The sequence below is a fragment of the Symphalangus syndactylus genome, chromosome 24, assembly GCF_028878055.3.
Source record: "Symphalangus syndactylus isolate Jambi chromosome 24, NHGRI_mSymSyn1-v2.1_pri, whole genome shotgun sequence".
In the NCBI taxonomy this organism is placed as follows: Eukaryota; Metazoa; Chordata; class Mammalia; order Primates; family Hylobatidae; genus Symphalangus; species Symphalangus syndactylus.
In genome coordinates this window covers 43,225,263-43,243,417 of record NC_072446.2, presented here as the reverse complement: position 1 = coordinate 43,243,417, position 18,155 = coordinate 43,225,263, and the positions used below count along the sequence as shown (strand labels likewise).

Sequence of the window (18,155 nt, the reverse complement as noted above, 5' to 3'; positions counted from 1 at the left end):
CTTATCCAAGGTCTCTCCGATGGTGAGTGGCAGACCTGAGAGTCAAACTCACATCTTAAATGTCATTAAGCACGGCCTGTGTATGGAGAGGCTGAGCCCCAGAGAAGGAAACTGGCCCCATCCCTCAGTGTGGGCAGATTCGAGGCTGGGGAGAGGCAAGGGAGGGAGCAGAAACTTGGAGGACAGATCAACCTGACTTTGGATTCTAGCTAGATGACTGACTTGCTGTGTGTCTTTAGGCAAGTTTCTCAGCTCTCAAACCTCTGTTTTCTCATCTGCAAGATGGGGATAATATTAACCAACTGGCTAGGTCGTGAGGATTAAGTCTGACAACTCTAGCTAACTGCCTGGTGCAGCCAGGTGCCCACAAAATGGGCGGCCCTGCCAGACTTCTGAAATAGTTGTGCCTCCCACCACAAACTGTCTGCTATTGACTGAGAAGAGAAGCATGTTCTCTTCCAAACTCAGAGACCCCTATGTTCTGGAAGATCTTTGTAGCAATGAAGAGTGCCACCTTCAAGCTGCTGCTGGTCCAGGCCAAGGGTATATTGAGGTGGGTCCATCCCTCACCCAGAGTGTGTGCTGAGGCATATGGCAGCCCATATTTTGAGGGGTTTTTCCTGCTATTCATTTTGTGTTGCCGCCAGAGGAAACTAAACTGCAGCTCCTGGCTGTCGGGGAAGAGCTGTGCTTCTGCCAGGGCTAGTGTGCCTGGCACCAGCTCAGGCATGTATCAGAGCCGAATGCCGTTTGCAGGCAAATGTACACACAAAAAGATTCCAGCACACGCGTGCACCAGCCAACACAGAGTTGCCACGGCACACAACAGCGGGCCATGCACGTGCCTGCTGATTCGGCTGTCATCTCCCCACTCTCTTCCATGATCAGAAGACTCTCTCAGCCTCTGTCTGTCTCCGCGTCTGTCTGTCTGTGGATCAGTGTGTTTTGAGTCTGACTGTCTTCCTGGTTGGTTTCCTTTTTTCTTGCTCTGTCCTTCTCTCCTTGTGTTTCTACCCTTCTCCCTATCTCCGCCATTCTCTCTGTCTCTGTTTTTCTTTCTCTTTCTCCCCTCCTTTGTATCACTCCCTAGGTCCGACATTGCCTCTTTCTCCATTTCCGATTCTCTCTGTTTTTCTCTCTGACTCTCTCTCTCTCTCTCTCTAACTCTTCTGTCTCTGTCCTTCCCTGTCTTCTTTTTCCTGTGACACTCTCCTGGAAACGCATCAAAAACTGAAGTGGCCGGATTTCAAGTGACAAACAGCACTACACCCAGAATCCGCCCCCCTCCCCAACACGGCTGCCTTCCTCCTCCACAACCCTGTCACGAAGAGAAGCCTATTGTGTCGGGCCCAGGGAGTTCGAGTTGAAGGGCCTGGGGGTCTGCGCTCTGACTGCTCTCAGCCACTTCCCCATTGGCTCCCAGCAGCCTGTGCTCAGCAAGGGCTGAGCGACAGGGGAGGCTCTCGTCCATAAAAGGGGGGAAGAGGCACCAGAACTGCCATTCGAAGGGGCTTTGGTGGTGTTCACAGCTGCCTCTTTGGCACCTCCTCCCAAGCCGGAGTCAGGGAGGCCCCTGAGCCTTGGACCAGCCACTGCCACCTCCGACCTGCTCGGCCAGAAGCTGCCCAGGGACAAAGCAGAGTGCAGGTAACATCCAGAGGGGTCACTGGAATTCTATCGCTTGGTTTTATTTGCTTATTCCTGGTCCTCTGGACCTAGAGATGGTGGGAGCTTGGGCTGGGGATTTTAGGTTTGGGTCTGATTATCTAGCAAAGGTAGTTACAGTTAGGAGGCTAGTTCACAAAAGCCAGACCAGTGAGAGACTGCTCTTTGGAATCTCCCTTTCTGCACAGTCCTGGCTTAAACAGGTGGTAAGCTCTCTCCCAAGAGGACCACTCTTGGGCTTTAGCTCCAGGGTCTCCTTCTCCTTGCAGTCTCCCACACAGCAGTTCCCATGCCATTCCCAGGGTCTGGGGAAAATGGGACACCCTGGGTGGGAGAAGTGAGAGGTTTCACTAATCAGGGTAATTTTAAAGGTCAATGAGTCTCACTGGACTTAGAGAACAATGGCTTGGGGACATTAATGAGATCCAAGGCTCTGGCATTTATCACATAACATGTACATCAATGTACGGCCAGGTTCGGCCTTTTCATTCTTTTCGGATTGTGTTTAATTGCTGACAGAGTGCTGGTTTGAGTGGCTTCTTTCGATGGAATTTGATACAGGTTGAAGTTTGGGGGTGTTTTGTTGTAAAGGAATGGGAAAAGGGAGTGACAACAAGCCAGGAGGCCCAGGCTTAGCAGGGATTTTCTTGTCCATTTTACTTGGAAAGGACTTGTTGCTCTCCCATTAACTACAGCCAGAGGAGTCTAAGGCCAGGAGGAAGCTCAAAGGGAAAGCCATTTGTTCACTGGTCCAGAGACCCATATTCAGAAAAATACCGAGTCTCAAAGTTTGATTTTAGCAAAAAGCTGATGAGTTTCAGGAAAAAAAAAAAAAAAAAAGCCTGCTGACTACTCCAAGGTTGAAGAGTAAATTCTGCAACTGCTTACTTTTTCCTGGGTATCAAGAATCCCTCCAAGCTCTACAAACATTACTTAATTAAGTCTCCAGCCTTCCCAGGGAAAACAAGCTCTTTCGATTATTGGATCTGATTTCAATTCCCCTCCCACAGACTGAAAGTCTTCATTATCATCTTTCTTCCAAGGGTTGCTGAAATATACAAGGCTTGCCTTTCTAATTTGACAAGCATCCAGTCGAGATCCATTGCAAAGCGTTGCAGAATGTCGATCCTCTTCTGTTCTTTCTCACCCCAGGCCTCCTTCCCACCCCTCTGTGGCACCTTCCTTCTCTTTTCCCCTCCTCTTCTCCCCCCAGTCCCACCACACCTTGCCTTTGTTCTATTTTTGCAGGTCATTTATCTTCAGGCTTTGAGATCTGCGTGGGGGGAGCTGTTGCAGCAGCCAGAGCCGGTGAGTTATGCTGCCTGGGGGTGGTTTGCATTCACTGACGGGATCTCAGGCCCACTGCTTTGCCCCAGCTGAGCTAGAGGTGTGATAGGTAGCAGGCAAATCCTATGTCTCTGTTGGCAGCTGGGAGGGGGATGTCACACTGGTTCCCAAGGCTATGTGGTAGAAGGCAGCACATTTTAAGGGAGCAGGCAAAGGGATCAGCTCTGGGGCTATTTGAGAGATTTGCGATCTTAAAACACGTGGAAGGAGTTAAGGTTTCTTGAAGTAACTCCTGGGAGCTAGGAATTTTCCATCTGTCATCTACACGTGTGTCTCACAACACCTGAAACAGTGCTGGGCTGAAATCCCAGATCCTACCACTCACTTACTGTGTGACTTCGGAACAGTAGAAGTCCCTCTCTGAGTCTTACTTTCCTTACCTGTATGATGAGAATAATTATAATATTCACCTCCTAAGGTTATTGCAAGCCTCCAACGGGATACAGCAATATGCCTGGCATTCAGTAGGTGCTCAATAAATACTGGTATGACTGCTCAGATTTTCACTGTTCCAAAGTGGTGAGATTGGACCTTTCTCTCCATCGATTATCATATCACTGATCATCCCACTCCATCATGCTGTGTGCTGTGTCCAGGAAATATGATCTAACGTCTAATATTTTCATTTGCGGGGCTGGTGCTGCTTTCCCCTCCCCATCCCAGCAGAAGACTTTTTATTTCATCTGCTGCATCAGGATCATGAAGTCTCTTTTTGATCAATACTCCCTAACGCCCCCTCCCACTACCCACCTCCTTGGGTCATTCCTACACAATTATTGTATTCATTAGATCTCTTCCATCATTGTAAGAGAGATCAATAGTTACTGGTTCGATTTCAATGCATGCCTGAGAAAGTGTGGTTACACAGCTGATTTCTCTCACTGTATTCACTCATCTCAGCCCATGAATGTTGGCTAATCTTGCTGGGTCTTACAAAGTGATAAACCTGTTTCACTGAGACAGAGCTGGCCACTGTGGTAGGTGGTAAACATCGGCTGGAGACACCCAGGTAAGCCCCAGGATCAGACCCTCAAAATGGAGTGGGATCTGTTAGTGCTGTGAAGCACAGCCTCATCAGTCCCTCCCAGCCTGGAACCAGACCGGTGCTCCTGGCAGGAGGACGATGGCCCAGGTCCATGAAGCACATGGCTTGGCTCAGGGGGCTCCTCCCAGAGTCCATCCAGGTCATCCCACTGGCCAGACCGGCTGGCCACTAGCCGCAGACATATGCACCGAGGCAATTTGTTGATGCATTGGCTTGAACTGCCATTTGGTCCCTGTCCTATTGCCGGACAATTTGATTTAACTTGACAGTGTTTTACTGAGCAGTTATTATGTGACAGGGTCTCTTGCCCACTGGTCCCTAGGAACAAAGGGCAGACTCAGAGAGCAGCAGGAGGGAGAGAATCGGTGTTTGTGATTCACACGGTAGGTCAGCATCCTGAATCAAAATCTACTCTCCCTCCCCACTTCTCTCTCTTATTTTGTTCACTTCCCTTCTCTTTTTTCCCTCTTCTTCCCCTCCTCCTCACCCCCTCCCCATCTATTCCCATTTGTCCTCTCCCCATCTCTATGTCTCATCTTGTTTTTTCTTCCCATATGGTCCTCCACCTCTCTCTGCTTTTTCTCGGTGTCTCGGTCTCTTTGTCTGTGTGTGCAGGTCTCACCTCTGCCATTCTTTTGGGCCCATGTCTTTTTCTCTGTGTCTATATCTCTAACTCTCTCTTTTTACATCTCTCTCTCTATGTCTCTTCATCTCCATATCTCTCTGGTTTATCCTCTTTTTGCCTTTCTCCCCATCCCTTAATTGCACCAGATAACAAAAAGGGTGGCGGTTCTATCCAAACCTTGCTCTTGAAAAACGTTCTTTTAAATATGCAGTGAATGATCCCACCAGATCCATTGCCTGCAAGGCCGTCTTTCCCTCTGGCCTCTGCACAGCAAATGCAGCCGACCACCAAACAGGACCCTCATCCGATTCTGTGCTTTGATCTTTGCTAGGCTAAAGGGTGGGTTTACTTTCTGTTCAGAACCCGAGCCTCCTTCCCATTGATCATTCGTCTTTTGTTATGATGCTAACACCTAACAAGGGGCACCGCTTTTCCAGGTTCAGGGGCTCCCTTTGCCAACCACCTGGAGACCCACAAGGGTAAACTTTACACTTTTGAGTGTGGGGCAAAAGCTCCTGAAATGGTTTCAACGTCAGGAATGTGAGAGTTTGGGAGGTTATCCAAAAGACACTTGATACATATTTAGGCCTCAGGATGGTTTGTGGCGTGGAGTCAGCAGACTGACTGAAATCTTATTCTGCTGTTTCCTTGCTTCTTGGTCTTGGCCCAGTCTTTAGACTCTAAGCCCTGTTTTCCCCATCTGGAAATGGAACTGGTAGTTCCCAACCCACTGGATTCTCTTCAAGAGAAGAGAGAAATAATTGAGATAAAGTGGACAGCAAAGAGTTTGTCCCTTCTCATAGCTACACCCTAAATGAGGAATGCGATGGACTTAGAGAATTCCAACTCTGCCATGCTCTGTGACCATGGAGAGGCACTTTATCACTTGATCCTCACCTTCGCATCTGGATCCCAAGCCTGTAATATTAGCCCCTGCCCCGTAGGGTCCACGGGAGGCACCTGGAGGGCACGGGGCTGGTGCAGAGCAGCGTCTCAGTCCTTGCTGGCTGTTAGGATGGTTGTCATTGCAGGGTCATTGAAACAATGCCATCTCTTTAGTGGGAGTCACGGTTCGGGTGTGGGAGGCTGGAGTTCTGTCTCCATTTCCCTCCTGACTCATGATATGACCTTAAACAAGTGACTTCTTTTCTACCTTTTCCCATTTCCTCTCTCATCAAATAGGGATAATCATATGCGCTAAAGTGCTCAGAGAGATAATTGCAATGTTAAATCAAGCCATTATTATTCCATGCTGGCTTTTTAAATAGAAACACTTGCGGCTCCTCTGAGCCCTCAGCTGACTACAATATAGAAATATCATCGAGGAGCCAAGAGGTCAAAAAGATCATTCCCTTTCAAGGAACTCTGGGCCCTGGGTGAAAAGAGGGTCTACTTTGTGCTGGCACTTTAAGCGGTGCTGTCTCAGTGCAGGAAGATGATACACCCCAATCACAGATGAGAAGACTGAGGCTTGTGGAGGAGGTGGCACCAAGTGACCCATGCCTTTCCCTGTCGAGGAAAAGGAGAATCCCAAGGCGAGCCTCCCCAGGTCCTCTCAGTATTTGCCGGGAGAGCAGCCCGGGCAACTAGAAAGGGCTCAGGGCTGAAGAATGGGGCCAGTTGCTTCCTGCCTCTTCCATCGGGAAACCCACCTGACCTCCTGGTAAGAGATCCATCCACTAGCAAGGCATAAAAAATGTTTTATTATTTGAGAATATGTTCACGTGCCTGAGGACTCAAGAAAATTAGCTTAAAAGCTATTAGAATCATAAAATGTTTATAAAACCAGTGAAAGTACGGTCAGCAAACCTTGTCTGTAAAGGACCAGAGAGTAAATATTTTGGGCTTTCTTGGCCCTACAGTCCCTGTTTCAACAATTAACTCAGCTTTTGCAGCATGAAAACAACCACAGACATAGACGCAAACAAAGGGGCATGGGTGTTGTATTAGCCAAGGTTCTCCAGGGAGGCAGAACTAACAAGATGTGCCTACCCACAGAAAGAGATTTACGTAAGGAATTGGCTCATGCGATTAGGGAGTCTGGTGAGTCTGAAGCAACCCCACCTGTTAGGGGAGAATCACCCCACTGCCCCATCAGCCCCTCTTTCCCCTACTGGGCTGTTACAAAGCACCCGAGGTAGCGGCTGAGAAAAAGCTTCACAAACTGCCAAGTGCAGGACTTTTCCTTGTGTGGTCTCTGGGTCCTCGGCCAAGTCTGTGAAAGAAGACCATGCAGGCCCTCCATCAGGGCCAGATGCTGACATCACGCCTCCCGCTTACCGAGGGGGCTTGCTTCCCACTTCTCATCCCGATGATCGGCAAAGTTCCTTTCCTCCTTGGCCTATCCCTAATCAGACATGATAGGCAGGCAGGGCTCTCTCTTACGTATGACTTCCCAGCTCCATTCCTTGGCAAATCCCCATCAGAAAGGTCGAAATGCTTCCCCGGCGGCCCATCTGATATTGTTCAGTAATGTATTTATCCTATAAAAGGAAGGAAATAAGATCACCTATGAAATTGTGAGGGCCAATGTGTCTCTACTAGGGTCCCCTTTTAACCCGGAGGGATCTGGTCATGATCCCAACTCCCCGATTCATGACTCCAGGTGAACTTGGATGAGCAAGTTCCCCTTTCTCAGCCTCAGTCTGGCCCTCTGTAAAATGGGTATTAAAAAAAACATGCACCTGTAGGGTTGCTGTGAGGATTGGAGCTAATATGTAAAAAGCAATAATGCACAGCCTGGCACCCAGTAGGCTCCTGAGAATTGGTGGCTGTTGCTGGGTTGACAGGATCATGGATGAAGGGCACTCAGCCTAGACCAACACCCAGCAGGCCCTCCGTCCACGGCAGTGAGTCATGCAGCAGCATTTTTTGTTTCCGCAGTGTGCCAAGCTCTTTATGATCTCTCCTTTTTGCCCTCTTCTTTTCTTATCTCCTACAGCTCAATTAAGACTAGACTGGAGCCTTCATACTCCACTCTCCAAAGCGCCTACTATGTGCCAGGTGCTTCAAATGTGATCATTTATTTAGTTCCTATGCCCACCCTCTGAAGCATTATTATTAGCCCCATTTTGTAGCTGAGAAAACTGAGGCACAGTAAAGCTAAGTCATTTTCCTAAAGTGGTGGGTAAGTGGTGGGCTGAGACCTGAGCCCACGTTACTGACCATTTTGTGATCCTGCTTCAGGGTCAGGAAAGAATTTGAGGTCCTACCTCTCCTTTCTCACCAGCTGTGTCCCTCCCACCCCATGCTGCTTCTCCAAGTTAGAGTGGGTAATTCAGGGGCTGCAGACTCACATGTCTGTCAGGCAGTCGGCAGTGAGGGAAGCCCCGGGTGGTTCCGCAGGTGGTGATGGGCAGTATGGCTCTTCCTCTGTGACCGTTGCCATATTGGAATACAGGCTCAATGTCCCCAGGCCTTTTGTTTTTTCAAGACAAATTGAAAATTGAGATTTTTTTTTAAATGTAAAAATTTCCTGGTTTTAAACTATTGTCTGTTTATTTTCATCACTAATTGGTGTGCAGCTCCTGCTCTCATTCTAGCCCTGTATGAGGTACTGGGACACCATTCATTCATTCATTCATTCATTCATCAATCACTCAAACTTCCTTAGTCTTCCAGTCACATTTAGATCAAATGCAAACTCTCCCTTGGCCTATGAGAGCCGGCATTATCCATCCTCTGCCCACCTGTTTGCTTTTCCACCTCAGTCTCTCCCTTATGTCCCTTCATCCACCCTGGCCTTTTGTCATCCTCAAGCACAACACACTTGCACCTCAGTGACCCCCTACCTGCCCATAAGGGACTCAGACAGGTAAGTGGTAATTTTGTGATGGAGCCAGCATAGGAGGCTGTGGGAGCTCAAAGGAGGGAACTTAATCCAGACAGACTTCCTGGAAGAGGCAACTGAGGCTGAGTTTTGCATAATGAGAATTAGCCAGGTCAAAGTGTGATGGGAGTGGATGAGTGGAGTGAGAAAGATGTTCCTGGCAGGGGAAACCCTGTGTGCAAAGGCTTGGAGGGTGGGGTGCGTGAAGCATTTGTTTTGAAATTGCACGTGGTTTGGTCAAGCCCAGGATGGGCAGAACTCACATCCAATCTGTCTGGGTGCTGTGTACTTGCTGGGATGCCTCAGACAGACTATGTGATCTTTCTGTGTCTCCATTTTCTCATCCGTGAGTGGGGAGAATATTAGTCCCAGTCTTATGGAGTTGTCATAAGGACCCCCTTACAATAAGATACACACAGTTCTGAGCACAGGGGCAGGCACACAGGGAGCACTAGCAAATGTCAGCTGTTGGTATTAGGAGAGCCTGGGGGTGCTAGGTGACGGGGACAAGCTTCCTCTGGAAGCCAGTGGATACAGGGCAGAGGTGCAGTCAGATCTGCATTTCAGAAGGGTCCCCCAGCTGCTGTGTGGAAAGTGTCTAGGAGGGAAAGATTGGAGGCCACTCCAGAACCAGGTGGAGGGTCCACCTGGAGGGAGAAGCTGGAGGCTGGAGATGAGAGGACTGAAGGGGCCTGGGCAGTACACAGCGGTTACGAAGGTAGCTCTGGAGCCAGACAGCCTGGTACGAATCCCAGCTTTGCCACTTACTCACTGTAGAATCTTGGCAGGCTCTAGAATCTTAACTCAGTTTCCTCATCTGTAAAGTGGGCATGGCAATAGCACCGATGCCATAGAGTTTCTGTGAATATGTATGAGTTAATCCATGAGAACTGCTCAGAACATCGTGAGTACTTAATTACCATCAGATCAACCAGAATTATCATTAAATATAAAGTTAATGGATGAAAGACAAGGATGCCAACACTATTTTTGCCTGAGATAAAGAGATCTTAACGTGAGTCCCCTACCTTAGCAGCTAAGCTGTGTGGGAAGCCTTCAGCCAGGAGTTAGGTGGTGAATGAAGTTGCTCTAGAAATTGTAGTCATTAAGTGTAGGGGGTCAAACAGAACAGGCCTTGCACCCCAGCTTCACTATTCGAGTTAGAACATGGGCAATTCACCAGAACAGAAGTGCCCACTTCCCTGAAGGAATAAATGAGGTGATGAGTTGAAGAACTTAGAGCAGTAGGGGTCTGATAAGTGGCGACTGGGATCACTATTAAGCATGCTCTGGTGGGAGAGCCTACTGCATGTTTTAACGGGGAGAGCCTGCTCTGGCTACAGCATGGGGTTCTGGGGCCCGTGGAGTGGAAGCTTCAAAACATTCTGAACACCTGAGCAAACAAGGCAGTTTGCAGGGATGGGGAAGTTGGAGGAAAAGAGGACAGCCATTTCTAAGAGTAGATTGGTGTTGTCAGGTTACAAAGACCATGCTGGGCGAAGCGTGAAGCCCTGGCCAGGGTGGGGTGGGGTGTCTTAGAGGATTCCAATTGAAAGAACTGTACTGTGCCCTCATCAATCAAATATCAAGGACCTGAGTCTTGATATCTGATTTATAAAGGGCTGACTATGAAACAGACACCTTTTTTTTTTTTTTTTTTTTTTTTTTTTTTGAGATGGAGTCTCACTGTGTCACCCAGGCTGGATGGCAGTGGCACGATCTCTGCTTACTGCAACCTCTACCTCCTGGGTTCAAATGATTCTCCTGCCTCAGCCTCCTGAGTAGATGGGGTTACAGGTGCATGCCACTCTTCCCAGCTAATTTTTGTATTTTTAATGGAGATGGGGTTTCACTATGTTGGCCAGGCTGGTCTCGAACTCCTGACCTCAAGTGATCCGCCCACCTCAGCCTCTCAAAGTGTTGGGATTACAGGTGTGAGCCACCATGCCCAGCAAAACAGACAACTTTTAACAGAGTATTTTTGAAGCATTAATTCATCTGCCAGGAATTTATTGAGGACCAGCAATGTTCTGGCCAGGGTTTTAGGAGCTAGTATACAGCAGAGAATAAGACAGGGTCTGTGCCCTCAAGGAGCTAACATTCTATTGGGGAGGTGATAACCACAACATACACACCACCACCAACAACCAAGCATCAAATAGATAGGAGACTATGAGGTGAGATGTTCTGATGCAAACAAAGGGTGGTGTAAGACAGAGACCAAGGAAGCCTCATTAGACATAGTGATCAGTAAATGCCTCTCTGCCAATGTGACAGCTAATTTAATGACAAAGAAGGAGCTAGTGATGTAGAAGTCTGAGGTCAAAATACTGCAGGCAGAAGAAGAGAAAGTGCAAAAGGCCCTGAGGTAGGAGCAAGTTTGGCATATTTGAGGAACAGAGTGACTATTTCAGAGAAAAAGACAAGACGTGGAACCAAATCCTGAAGACTCGCATAGCTAATTACCAAATAGTAGACTATTTTCATGGAAGAGGCACATGTTGCTGGGAGAATAGAAAGGAGGAGCAGCTCATCTAGCCTAGGCAATCAGGGAGAGCTGCCTGGATGAAGTAATATCTAATCCAGGACCTAAATGACAGGTAACAGAAGAGGAGACGAAGGGTTCTCCAGGCAGAGGGAACAGCATGTGCAAAGGCCTGGGGGTGGGTCAGAACCTGATGCATTCATTAAGGGAATTGCAAGAAGCTGACGTGGTTGGAGCCCAGAGCTGAAGTGTGAGATTGTAGGAAAGGGACTGAGGGTGCCCTGACATTTAGGCAGAAGGGCCAGCCTGACCCCACCCAATGGGTCTGTTCACAGAATTGATATTGCCAAGACGGGCATTTCAGGGTGGGAAGGAGGAATCAAAGAAGGAACTGGAGGCAGGCAGGGAGGCCGGCAGGGAGAGGGAGTGAAGATGGAGCTATGGCCAAGGTCAGTGACAGTACCAGAGTGGGAGAGAAAAATTCTGAAGCCCTCACACAGCCGAAAGGACTGACATGGGACAGCCTGGGACACAGGGACAAAGACCTCAGAGAACTCAGAAAAGCATTTAGCCAAGTATCTTCTGGCTTGGCGGGTGGCCAAAGTGGGTTTTGAAGTCTGAAAGACCCAGAGCAAGTCGTGGCTTGTCCACTTCCTAGCTGTGTGCAACCACTTCCCAGCTCTAAGCCTCAGCTTCCCCATCTGTCGAATGAAACTAGCACAGCCCACATTGAAGAACTATTGTGCAGATTGAAAGTGAATGTGCAGGAAAGCTCTGGGTGTACAGTGGGTGCTCATTCCCTTCCTTGACTCTTGGCTTTGGGCCTCCACTTTACCTCCCTGAGCCTCTGTTTTCTTGACCGTAGAATGGGAATCAGAATGCTTTGCAGTGCTGTGGGCAGGAGTTAAAGAGATGACTTTGTGGGCTCAGAACACAATCTACAGAGTGGTGATCATAGATTTCATTATCTTCTCTTTCTTCCTCCCAGCAGGAATTGCTCAGACAGGATGGCCTGGCAGGGGCTGGTCCTGGCTGCCTGCCTCCTCGTGTTCCCGTCTGCCATAGCGGACTGCCTGTCGCGGTGCTCCTTGTGTGCTGTAAAGACCCAAGATGGTCCCAAACCTGTCAACCCCCTGGTAGGTTTCAGGCAAGGTTCTTCAATGCCCAGGTCCTGGGACCTGTGCGAGGCAGCCCAGATAGGGGAGGTTGTAGGCCTGGGCAGCTGTGTGCTGTCCTTTAGATCCATCCCACCTGTGCAGGGTGGTGGGTGTCCTGCCCTGTAGATGGCCTGGACACCAGTGGCTGCTGTGTCCCCACTCCAGACTTCACCACTGTGGGTTCACTTAGGCCAGGACAAGAGACTCAGGTGTCCAGGGAGAGTGATGTCCGGCAACAGGGAATGTCATTTCTGAGGTGGTGCTGATTTCGGCAGTCAGCAGCTCCAGATTGACTATTTAGGGCTTCTTTTTCCTGGGCTGATGAGCACCTCCAAATCTAGACAGTTCCATGAGGGGAGCTGTCTCCAACACCCTTAAATGCAAAGATCTGGCTGACAGGATCAAAGCTTTGACCCCTCTCCTGGGCCTTAGTGCCTCTTGGCCCTAACTTGTTGGCTTTGCTTTGAGTTAAGTTCCCCTACATGTCTCTCCCATGACAGCAGAAAGGCTGGAATAGAAGTACCAAGGGCATAGGGACAGAACACAGACTTTGATGCTGTCCCTTTCTAGCTCCATGACCTTGGAACTCCCTCTCTGAGCCTTGGTTTCTTCATCTGCAAAATGGAGGTGATTCCATGAGACAGTGAAAGAAGTTATTTATTTGTTTACTTTTTCCGAGACAGGGTCTCACTCAGTAGCCCAGACTTGAGTGCAGTGGCGTGATGTCGGCTCACTGAAACTTCTGCCTCCCGGGTTCAAATGATTCTCCTGCCTCAGCCTCCCGAGTAGCTGGGACTATGGGCACCCACCACCACGCCCGGCTAATTTTTGTATTTTTAGTAGAGACGGGGTTTCACCATGTTGGCCAGGCTGGTCTTAGACTCTTGACCTCAAGTGATTTGCCCACCTTGGCCTCCCAAAGTGCTGGGATTACAGGCATGGGCTATCAAGCCCTGCCAGAAGTTATTATTTATTTATTTATTTATTTATTTATTTTTGAGACAGAGTCTTGCTCTGTTGCCCAGGCTGGAGTGCGGTGGCACTATCACAGCTCACTGCAACCTCCACCTCCCGGGTTCAAGTGATTCTCGTACATCAGCCTCCTGAGTAGCTGAGACTACAGGTGCACACCACCACACCCAGCTAATTTTTCTATTTTTAATAGAGATGGGATTTTGCCATGTCTACCTGGCCGGTCTCAAACTCCTGGTCTCAAGTGATCCGCCAGCCTTGGTCTCCCAAAGTGCTGAGATTACGTGCATGAGCCACTGCACCTGGCAAAATAAGTTATTTAATACATAATTCTAGCCACTGAGAGATGCACACAATGGGCCAGGTCCTGCCCATGCCCAGTCTCAAAGAGCACCGTGTTTAAGTATGAAGACTCATGGAATTGGACTGCCTGGGTTCAAGTTCCAGTATTCGTTGCTATTGTCATCACCATTATGATTGAATGCTCCCAATGGCCCTATGAAGTGATGCCATTGCCCCCCACCCCAGGCCTGATGAACACTCCCATGTCCTCTCCTGTGTGTTCTCTGCCATGCTGCACTTCTCTGTCCCACTTTACCAAGAGTTAGCAGCGTGCTTCACACCTGCGGAAGCCTGGGAGAGAATTTGTATTTTTAATGGAGATGGGGTTTCCTGTCTGGGAGTCAGAAGTGGAAGGGGAAAGGTGAGCACACAGAACACTATGGGAAGATCTTACTTCCAATTCTGGCAATTGCCACCTGCAGCCATGTGTCCTGGGTCTAAAGCCATTTCATCTCTCCAAGTCTGTCTTCTCTTTCTCACAGGCACAAAGTCCCCTACCTTTATGCACCACCAGTAGTATGAACATGGGTAGCCCAGGGCTTAGCAGTGGCGTTCATTTTGGTTTTCTCAGACACTGGACAGGGGAGCCTGGGGCAGACCAGTGCATGTGTTTTGATCATTTGCCACTGTGGTCTTTTTGGGTCTTTTGCAGATTTGCTCCCTGCAATGCCAGGCTGCCCTGCTGCCCTCTGAGGAATGGGAGAGATGCCAGAGCTTTCTGTCTTTTTTCACCCCCTCCACCCTTGGGCTCAATGACAAGGAGGACTTGGGGAGCAAGTCGGTTGCGGAAGCGCCTTACAGTGAGCTGGCCAAGCTCTCTGGGTCCTTCCTGAAGGAGCTGGAGAAAAGCAAGTTTCTCCCAAGTATCTCAACAAAGGAGAACACTCTGAGCAAAAGCCTGGAGGATAAGCTCAGGGGTCTGTCTGATGGGTTTGGGGAGGGAGCAGAGTCTGAGCTGATGAGGGATGCCCAGCTGAACGATGGTGCCATGGAGACTGGCACACTCTATTTCGCTGAGGAGGACCCCAAGGAGCAGGTCAAACGCTATGGGGGCTTTTTGCGCAAATACCCCAAGAGGAGCTCAGAGGTGGCTGGGGAGGGGGACGTGGATAGCATGGGCCACGAGGACCTGTACAAACGCTATGGGGGCTTCTTGCGGCGCATTCGTCCCAAGCTCAAGTGGGACAACCAGAAGCGCTATGGTGGTTTTCTCCGGCGCCAGTTCAAGGTGGTGACTCGGTCTCAGGAAGATCCGAATGCTTACTCAGGAGAGCTTTTTGATGCATAAGCACCTCTCTTCATGGAGTAGAGTCAGGAGCATCCCCTGACACCTTTTCAGGTTGGAGTGCACTCATTCATCCTCTTGTATGTGCCCCTTCCCCATGCTCAGCTCAGCATTCTGTACAAAATATCCAAGCCCAGCCTATCTCTCTTCTGCCTGGGAGTATGTTATTTCTCTGGAGTCTGTGATGGGGAAGGGTGGATGTCCCTTCCCCACAATAGGCTTAGTGCTTGGCTCCGACACCTAGACTCTAAAACTACCAGCAGCGGCAGCAGCAGCGGCAGCGGCAGTTTGTGATCTCAGTCCTTCCAACCTGTTCACGTGACTCCTCAATTCCAGGGAACCAGAGCGACGTGTTCTTTGTACCTGTAGGTCTATGATCTCCAAACTTAACCGATCACATGCCCCTCTCAGAAGAAATATGAGCATACTTCCTCACGCAGATAGTATATGCATCATAAACAAAGAGTAAACTTTAAAATAAGGTAAATAATCATGCACAGAAATCCTAACATTATATTCCCAAATCTCAAAAGATCTCCTGTGCACCCCACTTTGGAGACGATGCTTTAGGTACAAAGCTTAAACATTGCTTTATATTGAATCAGGAACCCTTACAGTAGAGGGTCCAGTCTTCTAGTCGGTTTAATGTTTAGTCAGTGTACTCTGAGTCCTCATTGTTCAGAAAAGCACCTCTTGAAGAACTGACTTCCTGAACTCCCAGTCATGTTGGTACCCTGGACAGTACCCAACTCCTTACAGAAGGGAGTGAAAACCCCTTTCGGAAATGATTGAGAGCAGCCTCTTGAATGCCTAAATGATCAAGGAGGGAGAAAGGCAAACCAATTTGTTCTGTGCAACAAACTCAAAATGTGGACCAGTTCCCTCAGCCCTCATTAAACTAATTAAACTGATCGGTATCATGCCTCTACTCCATGGTGAACTGAAGCAGAGTCAAGTTGATGAAGTTAAGCACAGCCATGTTCTTGAGCAGCTGAATTGGCTGCCAGGAGTCCAAGCCATCTGGCCCAACATATGCACTGGGCATTGGGTAAGGGACTCCAGAAGCAGCAGCTAGAAAGAGAAAAAGGCCCTCTTCAATCCCCATGATGCTTCTTTCCTCTTAATGTCTCAAAATAAAACCAGAAAGAGAAATAAAATGATGAAGTACTTGAGGCCAAATGAGTTCCCTTGATTCAAATAACCCTGAATCAGAGGCAGAGACCTCCCGATGTCTTGGTTTCTATCAAAGCCCTCTCTCTCTGTCTCTCTCTCTTTTGCTCCCTCATTCCCAGGCACTCTCTTTTTGTTTGTGGGTCCAGGAGATGGGGCTGGATAGGAGAGGAAACAGGCTTGAGTTTGGATAATTTGTATAAGATGCTGCTGAGCACATCTCTTCATGCGCAGTCCCCAGGTATCTGATGATGTTCTGAAGTGGATAGATTGTTTTAGAGTTATTTTGTGTGCTTTAAAAAAGTCCCATTTAGGCAATTTACTTGGAGTTTGCTTAGCCTTTAATAGGCTTGTGTAATTTCCTGCTCCTCCAGTACAATAAATAAAAGAAAGATGCTGATGACTTGGTGGGTTTGTGTGTACGTGCACGTGCACATGTGTGTGAGCCTCAGTCCTCAGAGATAAAAAAAAAAAATTTGCAGAAAAGAGTGCTAGGGAATAAAGAAGAGTTGCACACATACACACACACACACACACACACACGTATATTCATGTTGGAAAACCAAGTGTGGGATAACAGAAAGAGCAAAAACTGTGGAGTGTCACAGCTTTAAATTGGAACATTGGATCTGTGCGACCTTGAGTAAGCCATTTGGTTTCTCTCAGCCTTAGTTCCCACCTCCATAAAATAAAGACGAATAGTGCCAATTTTGTAGAGTTGCTGTGAGGATTAGATGAGCTCATATATGCAAAGATCCTGGTACACAGTAGGTGCTCAGTAAATGAATTTTCTTCCCTACATTGTCTTAAGGGATGGTGACAAAGCTTGAGCATTGAGCAACACAATGAGGAGACTGGGGAGAGGTGCTGCAGAGGGAGTCTGCATCCCACATAATTCCCATGGGCTGCTTTCTATGCTAGATGACCAGGACAGGAGATAGAGACATGTTCCCAGACAAGGATGAGTGAGTTAGGGATGGAGGATGCTGTAGCCATGGGTTGGAATAATATCCTTTACTAAAATGACATTTTGCATTAAATGTTGTTGATGAGATGTCTTTAAATAGGATGAATGTGAGATTTAATGGCTACAGACCTCATGGGTTCCATTTGGTCATTGGCTTTCTGAATGACTTCATAGAAAATGCAGGGTGAGGAAGGTCTCATTCATTCTCTCATTCATTCAACAGACTCTTAATTAAAGGTCTACTGTGTTTGGCAGGCCTTTTGCTAGGTGGTGGAAGTACAGAAAAATGAAATGGACAAGATCTCTGCTGTTATGGAACTAACAGTCTAGCAGGGGAGACAAACACATAGATAAAAATATAAGTCAATCATTAAAAATAATGGTAATTGTTGGGAAATAGTTGGGATGTGTAGATAAAGGATAACAAGGGTAGGGGAGAAACCTCCCTAGGGTATTTAGGAAATCCTTCTCTGAGGACTGTGTCATTCTTGATATTCATATCATCAAAATGGAAGGAACCTAAGGCTTGGGTTCATCTTATCCATCCACCTACCCTGTGCCAAAATTGACACATTGATAGGAAACTTTAATCTGCTTGAATACTTTTGTTGACTTGGATTCCACAACATATTCGTATTCCTCAATGATTCAGTGTTGGAAATTTCCATCTTTATGTCAGGTTGAAGTTCAGGTTTCTGTTATTTTTACCCACTGAGTCCTGATCCTGTTGTCAGTAGCCTGGGAGATTCTCCAGGGAAGAACTGTCTACCACTTGAAAACAAATGACTCCTAACTCTCTCAAATGGGTTAAACAAAAAAACTACAACAACAAAATCCAAGTAATTTGTTGGTTCACATAAATAAAAATTCCAGGGATATTTAGCTTCAGGTAGAGTTTGATCAAAGGACTCAATAAGGATATCACGATCTCTGCATCCCTAGGCTCTCTTCTCCACTGTATTGGGTTCATTCTAAGGCTCTATATGCTTTTAAGATGACTGGCAGAAGCTCTGGGTTATACCCGCATGCTATTTTCACTGCAATCTCAATCAAAGATTCATGACATCTCATTGGCTTTAATTGGGTCATGTGTCCCAACCTGAGCTCATGCCAATCATTGTGGACAGATGGATGTGATGCTCTATTTGATCAGAACTGAATCACATGGACACCACTGGAGCCAGGGATGGGTTCAACCCCACTCAAAATAGTGGGGAAGGAAGTGGGTGGTTCTCAAGAAGAAAATGGAGCATGGATCCCAGTAGG

General features: G+C 47.9%; 2 protein-coding genes across 3 annotated transcripts in view; one reads left to right on the top strand and one right to left on the bottom strand.

Annotated features, from left to right (window-relative positions):
• Positions 1 to 18,155, bottom strand: part of LOC129474662 (uncharacterized) — a 58,963-nt gene that overhangs the window by 10,800 nt on the left and 30,008 nt on the right. The window lies entirely within an intron of this gene.
• PDYN (prodynorphin) lies at positions 730 to 16,325 on the top strand. Of its 2 annotated transcripts, none has more exons than XM_055265470.2 (4): positions 730 to 1,647; positions 2,914 to 2,973; positions 11,988 to 12,132; positions 14,120 to 16,325. In XM_055265470.2, exons 3-4 carry the CDS (start codon positions 12,004 to 12,006, stop codon positions 14,753 to 14,755), a joined length of 765 nt encoding a protein of 254 aa, XP_055121445.1. In that variant the 5' UTR covers positions 730 to 1,647; positions 2,914 to 2,973; positions 11,988 to 12,003; the 3' UTR covers positions 14,756 to 16,325. The 2 variants fall into 2 exon arrangements, with proteins under 2 accessions (XP_055121445.1, XP_063490250.1); XM_063634180.1 differs by having other exon boundaries at positions 11,985 to 12,132.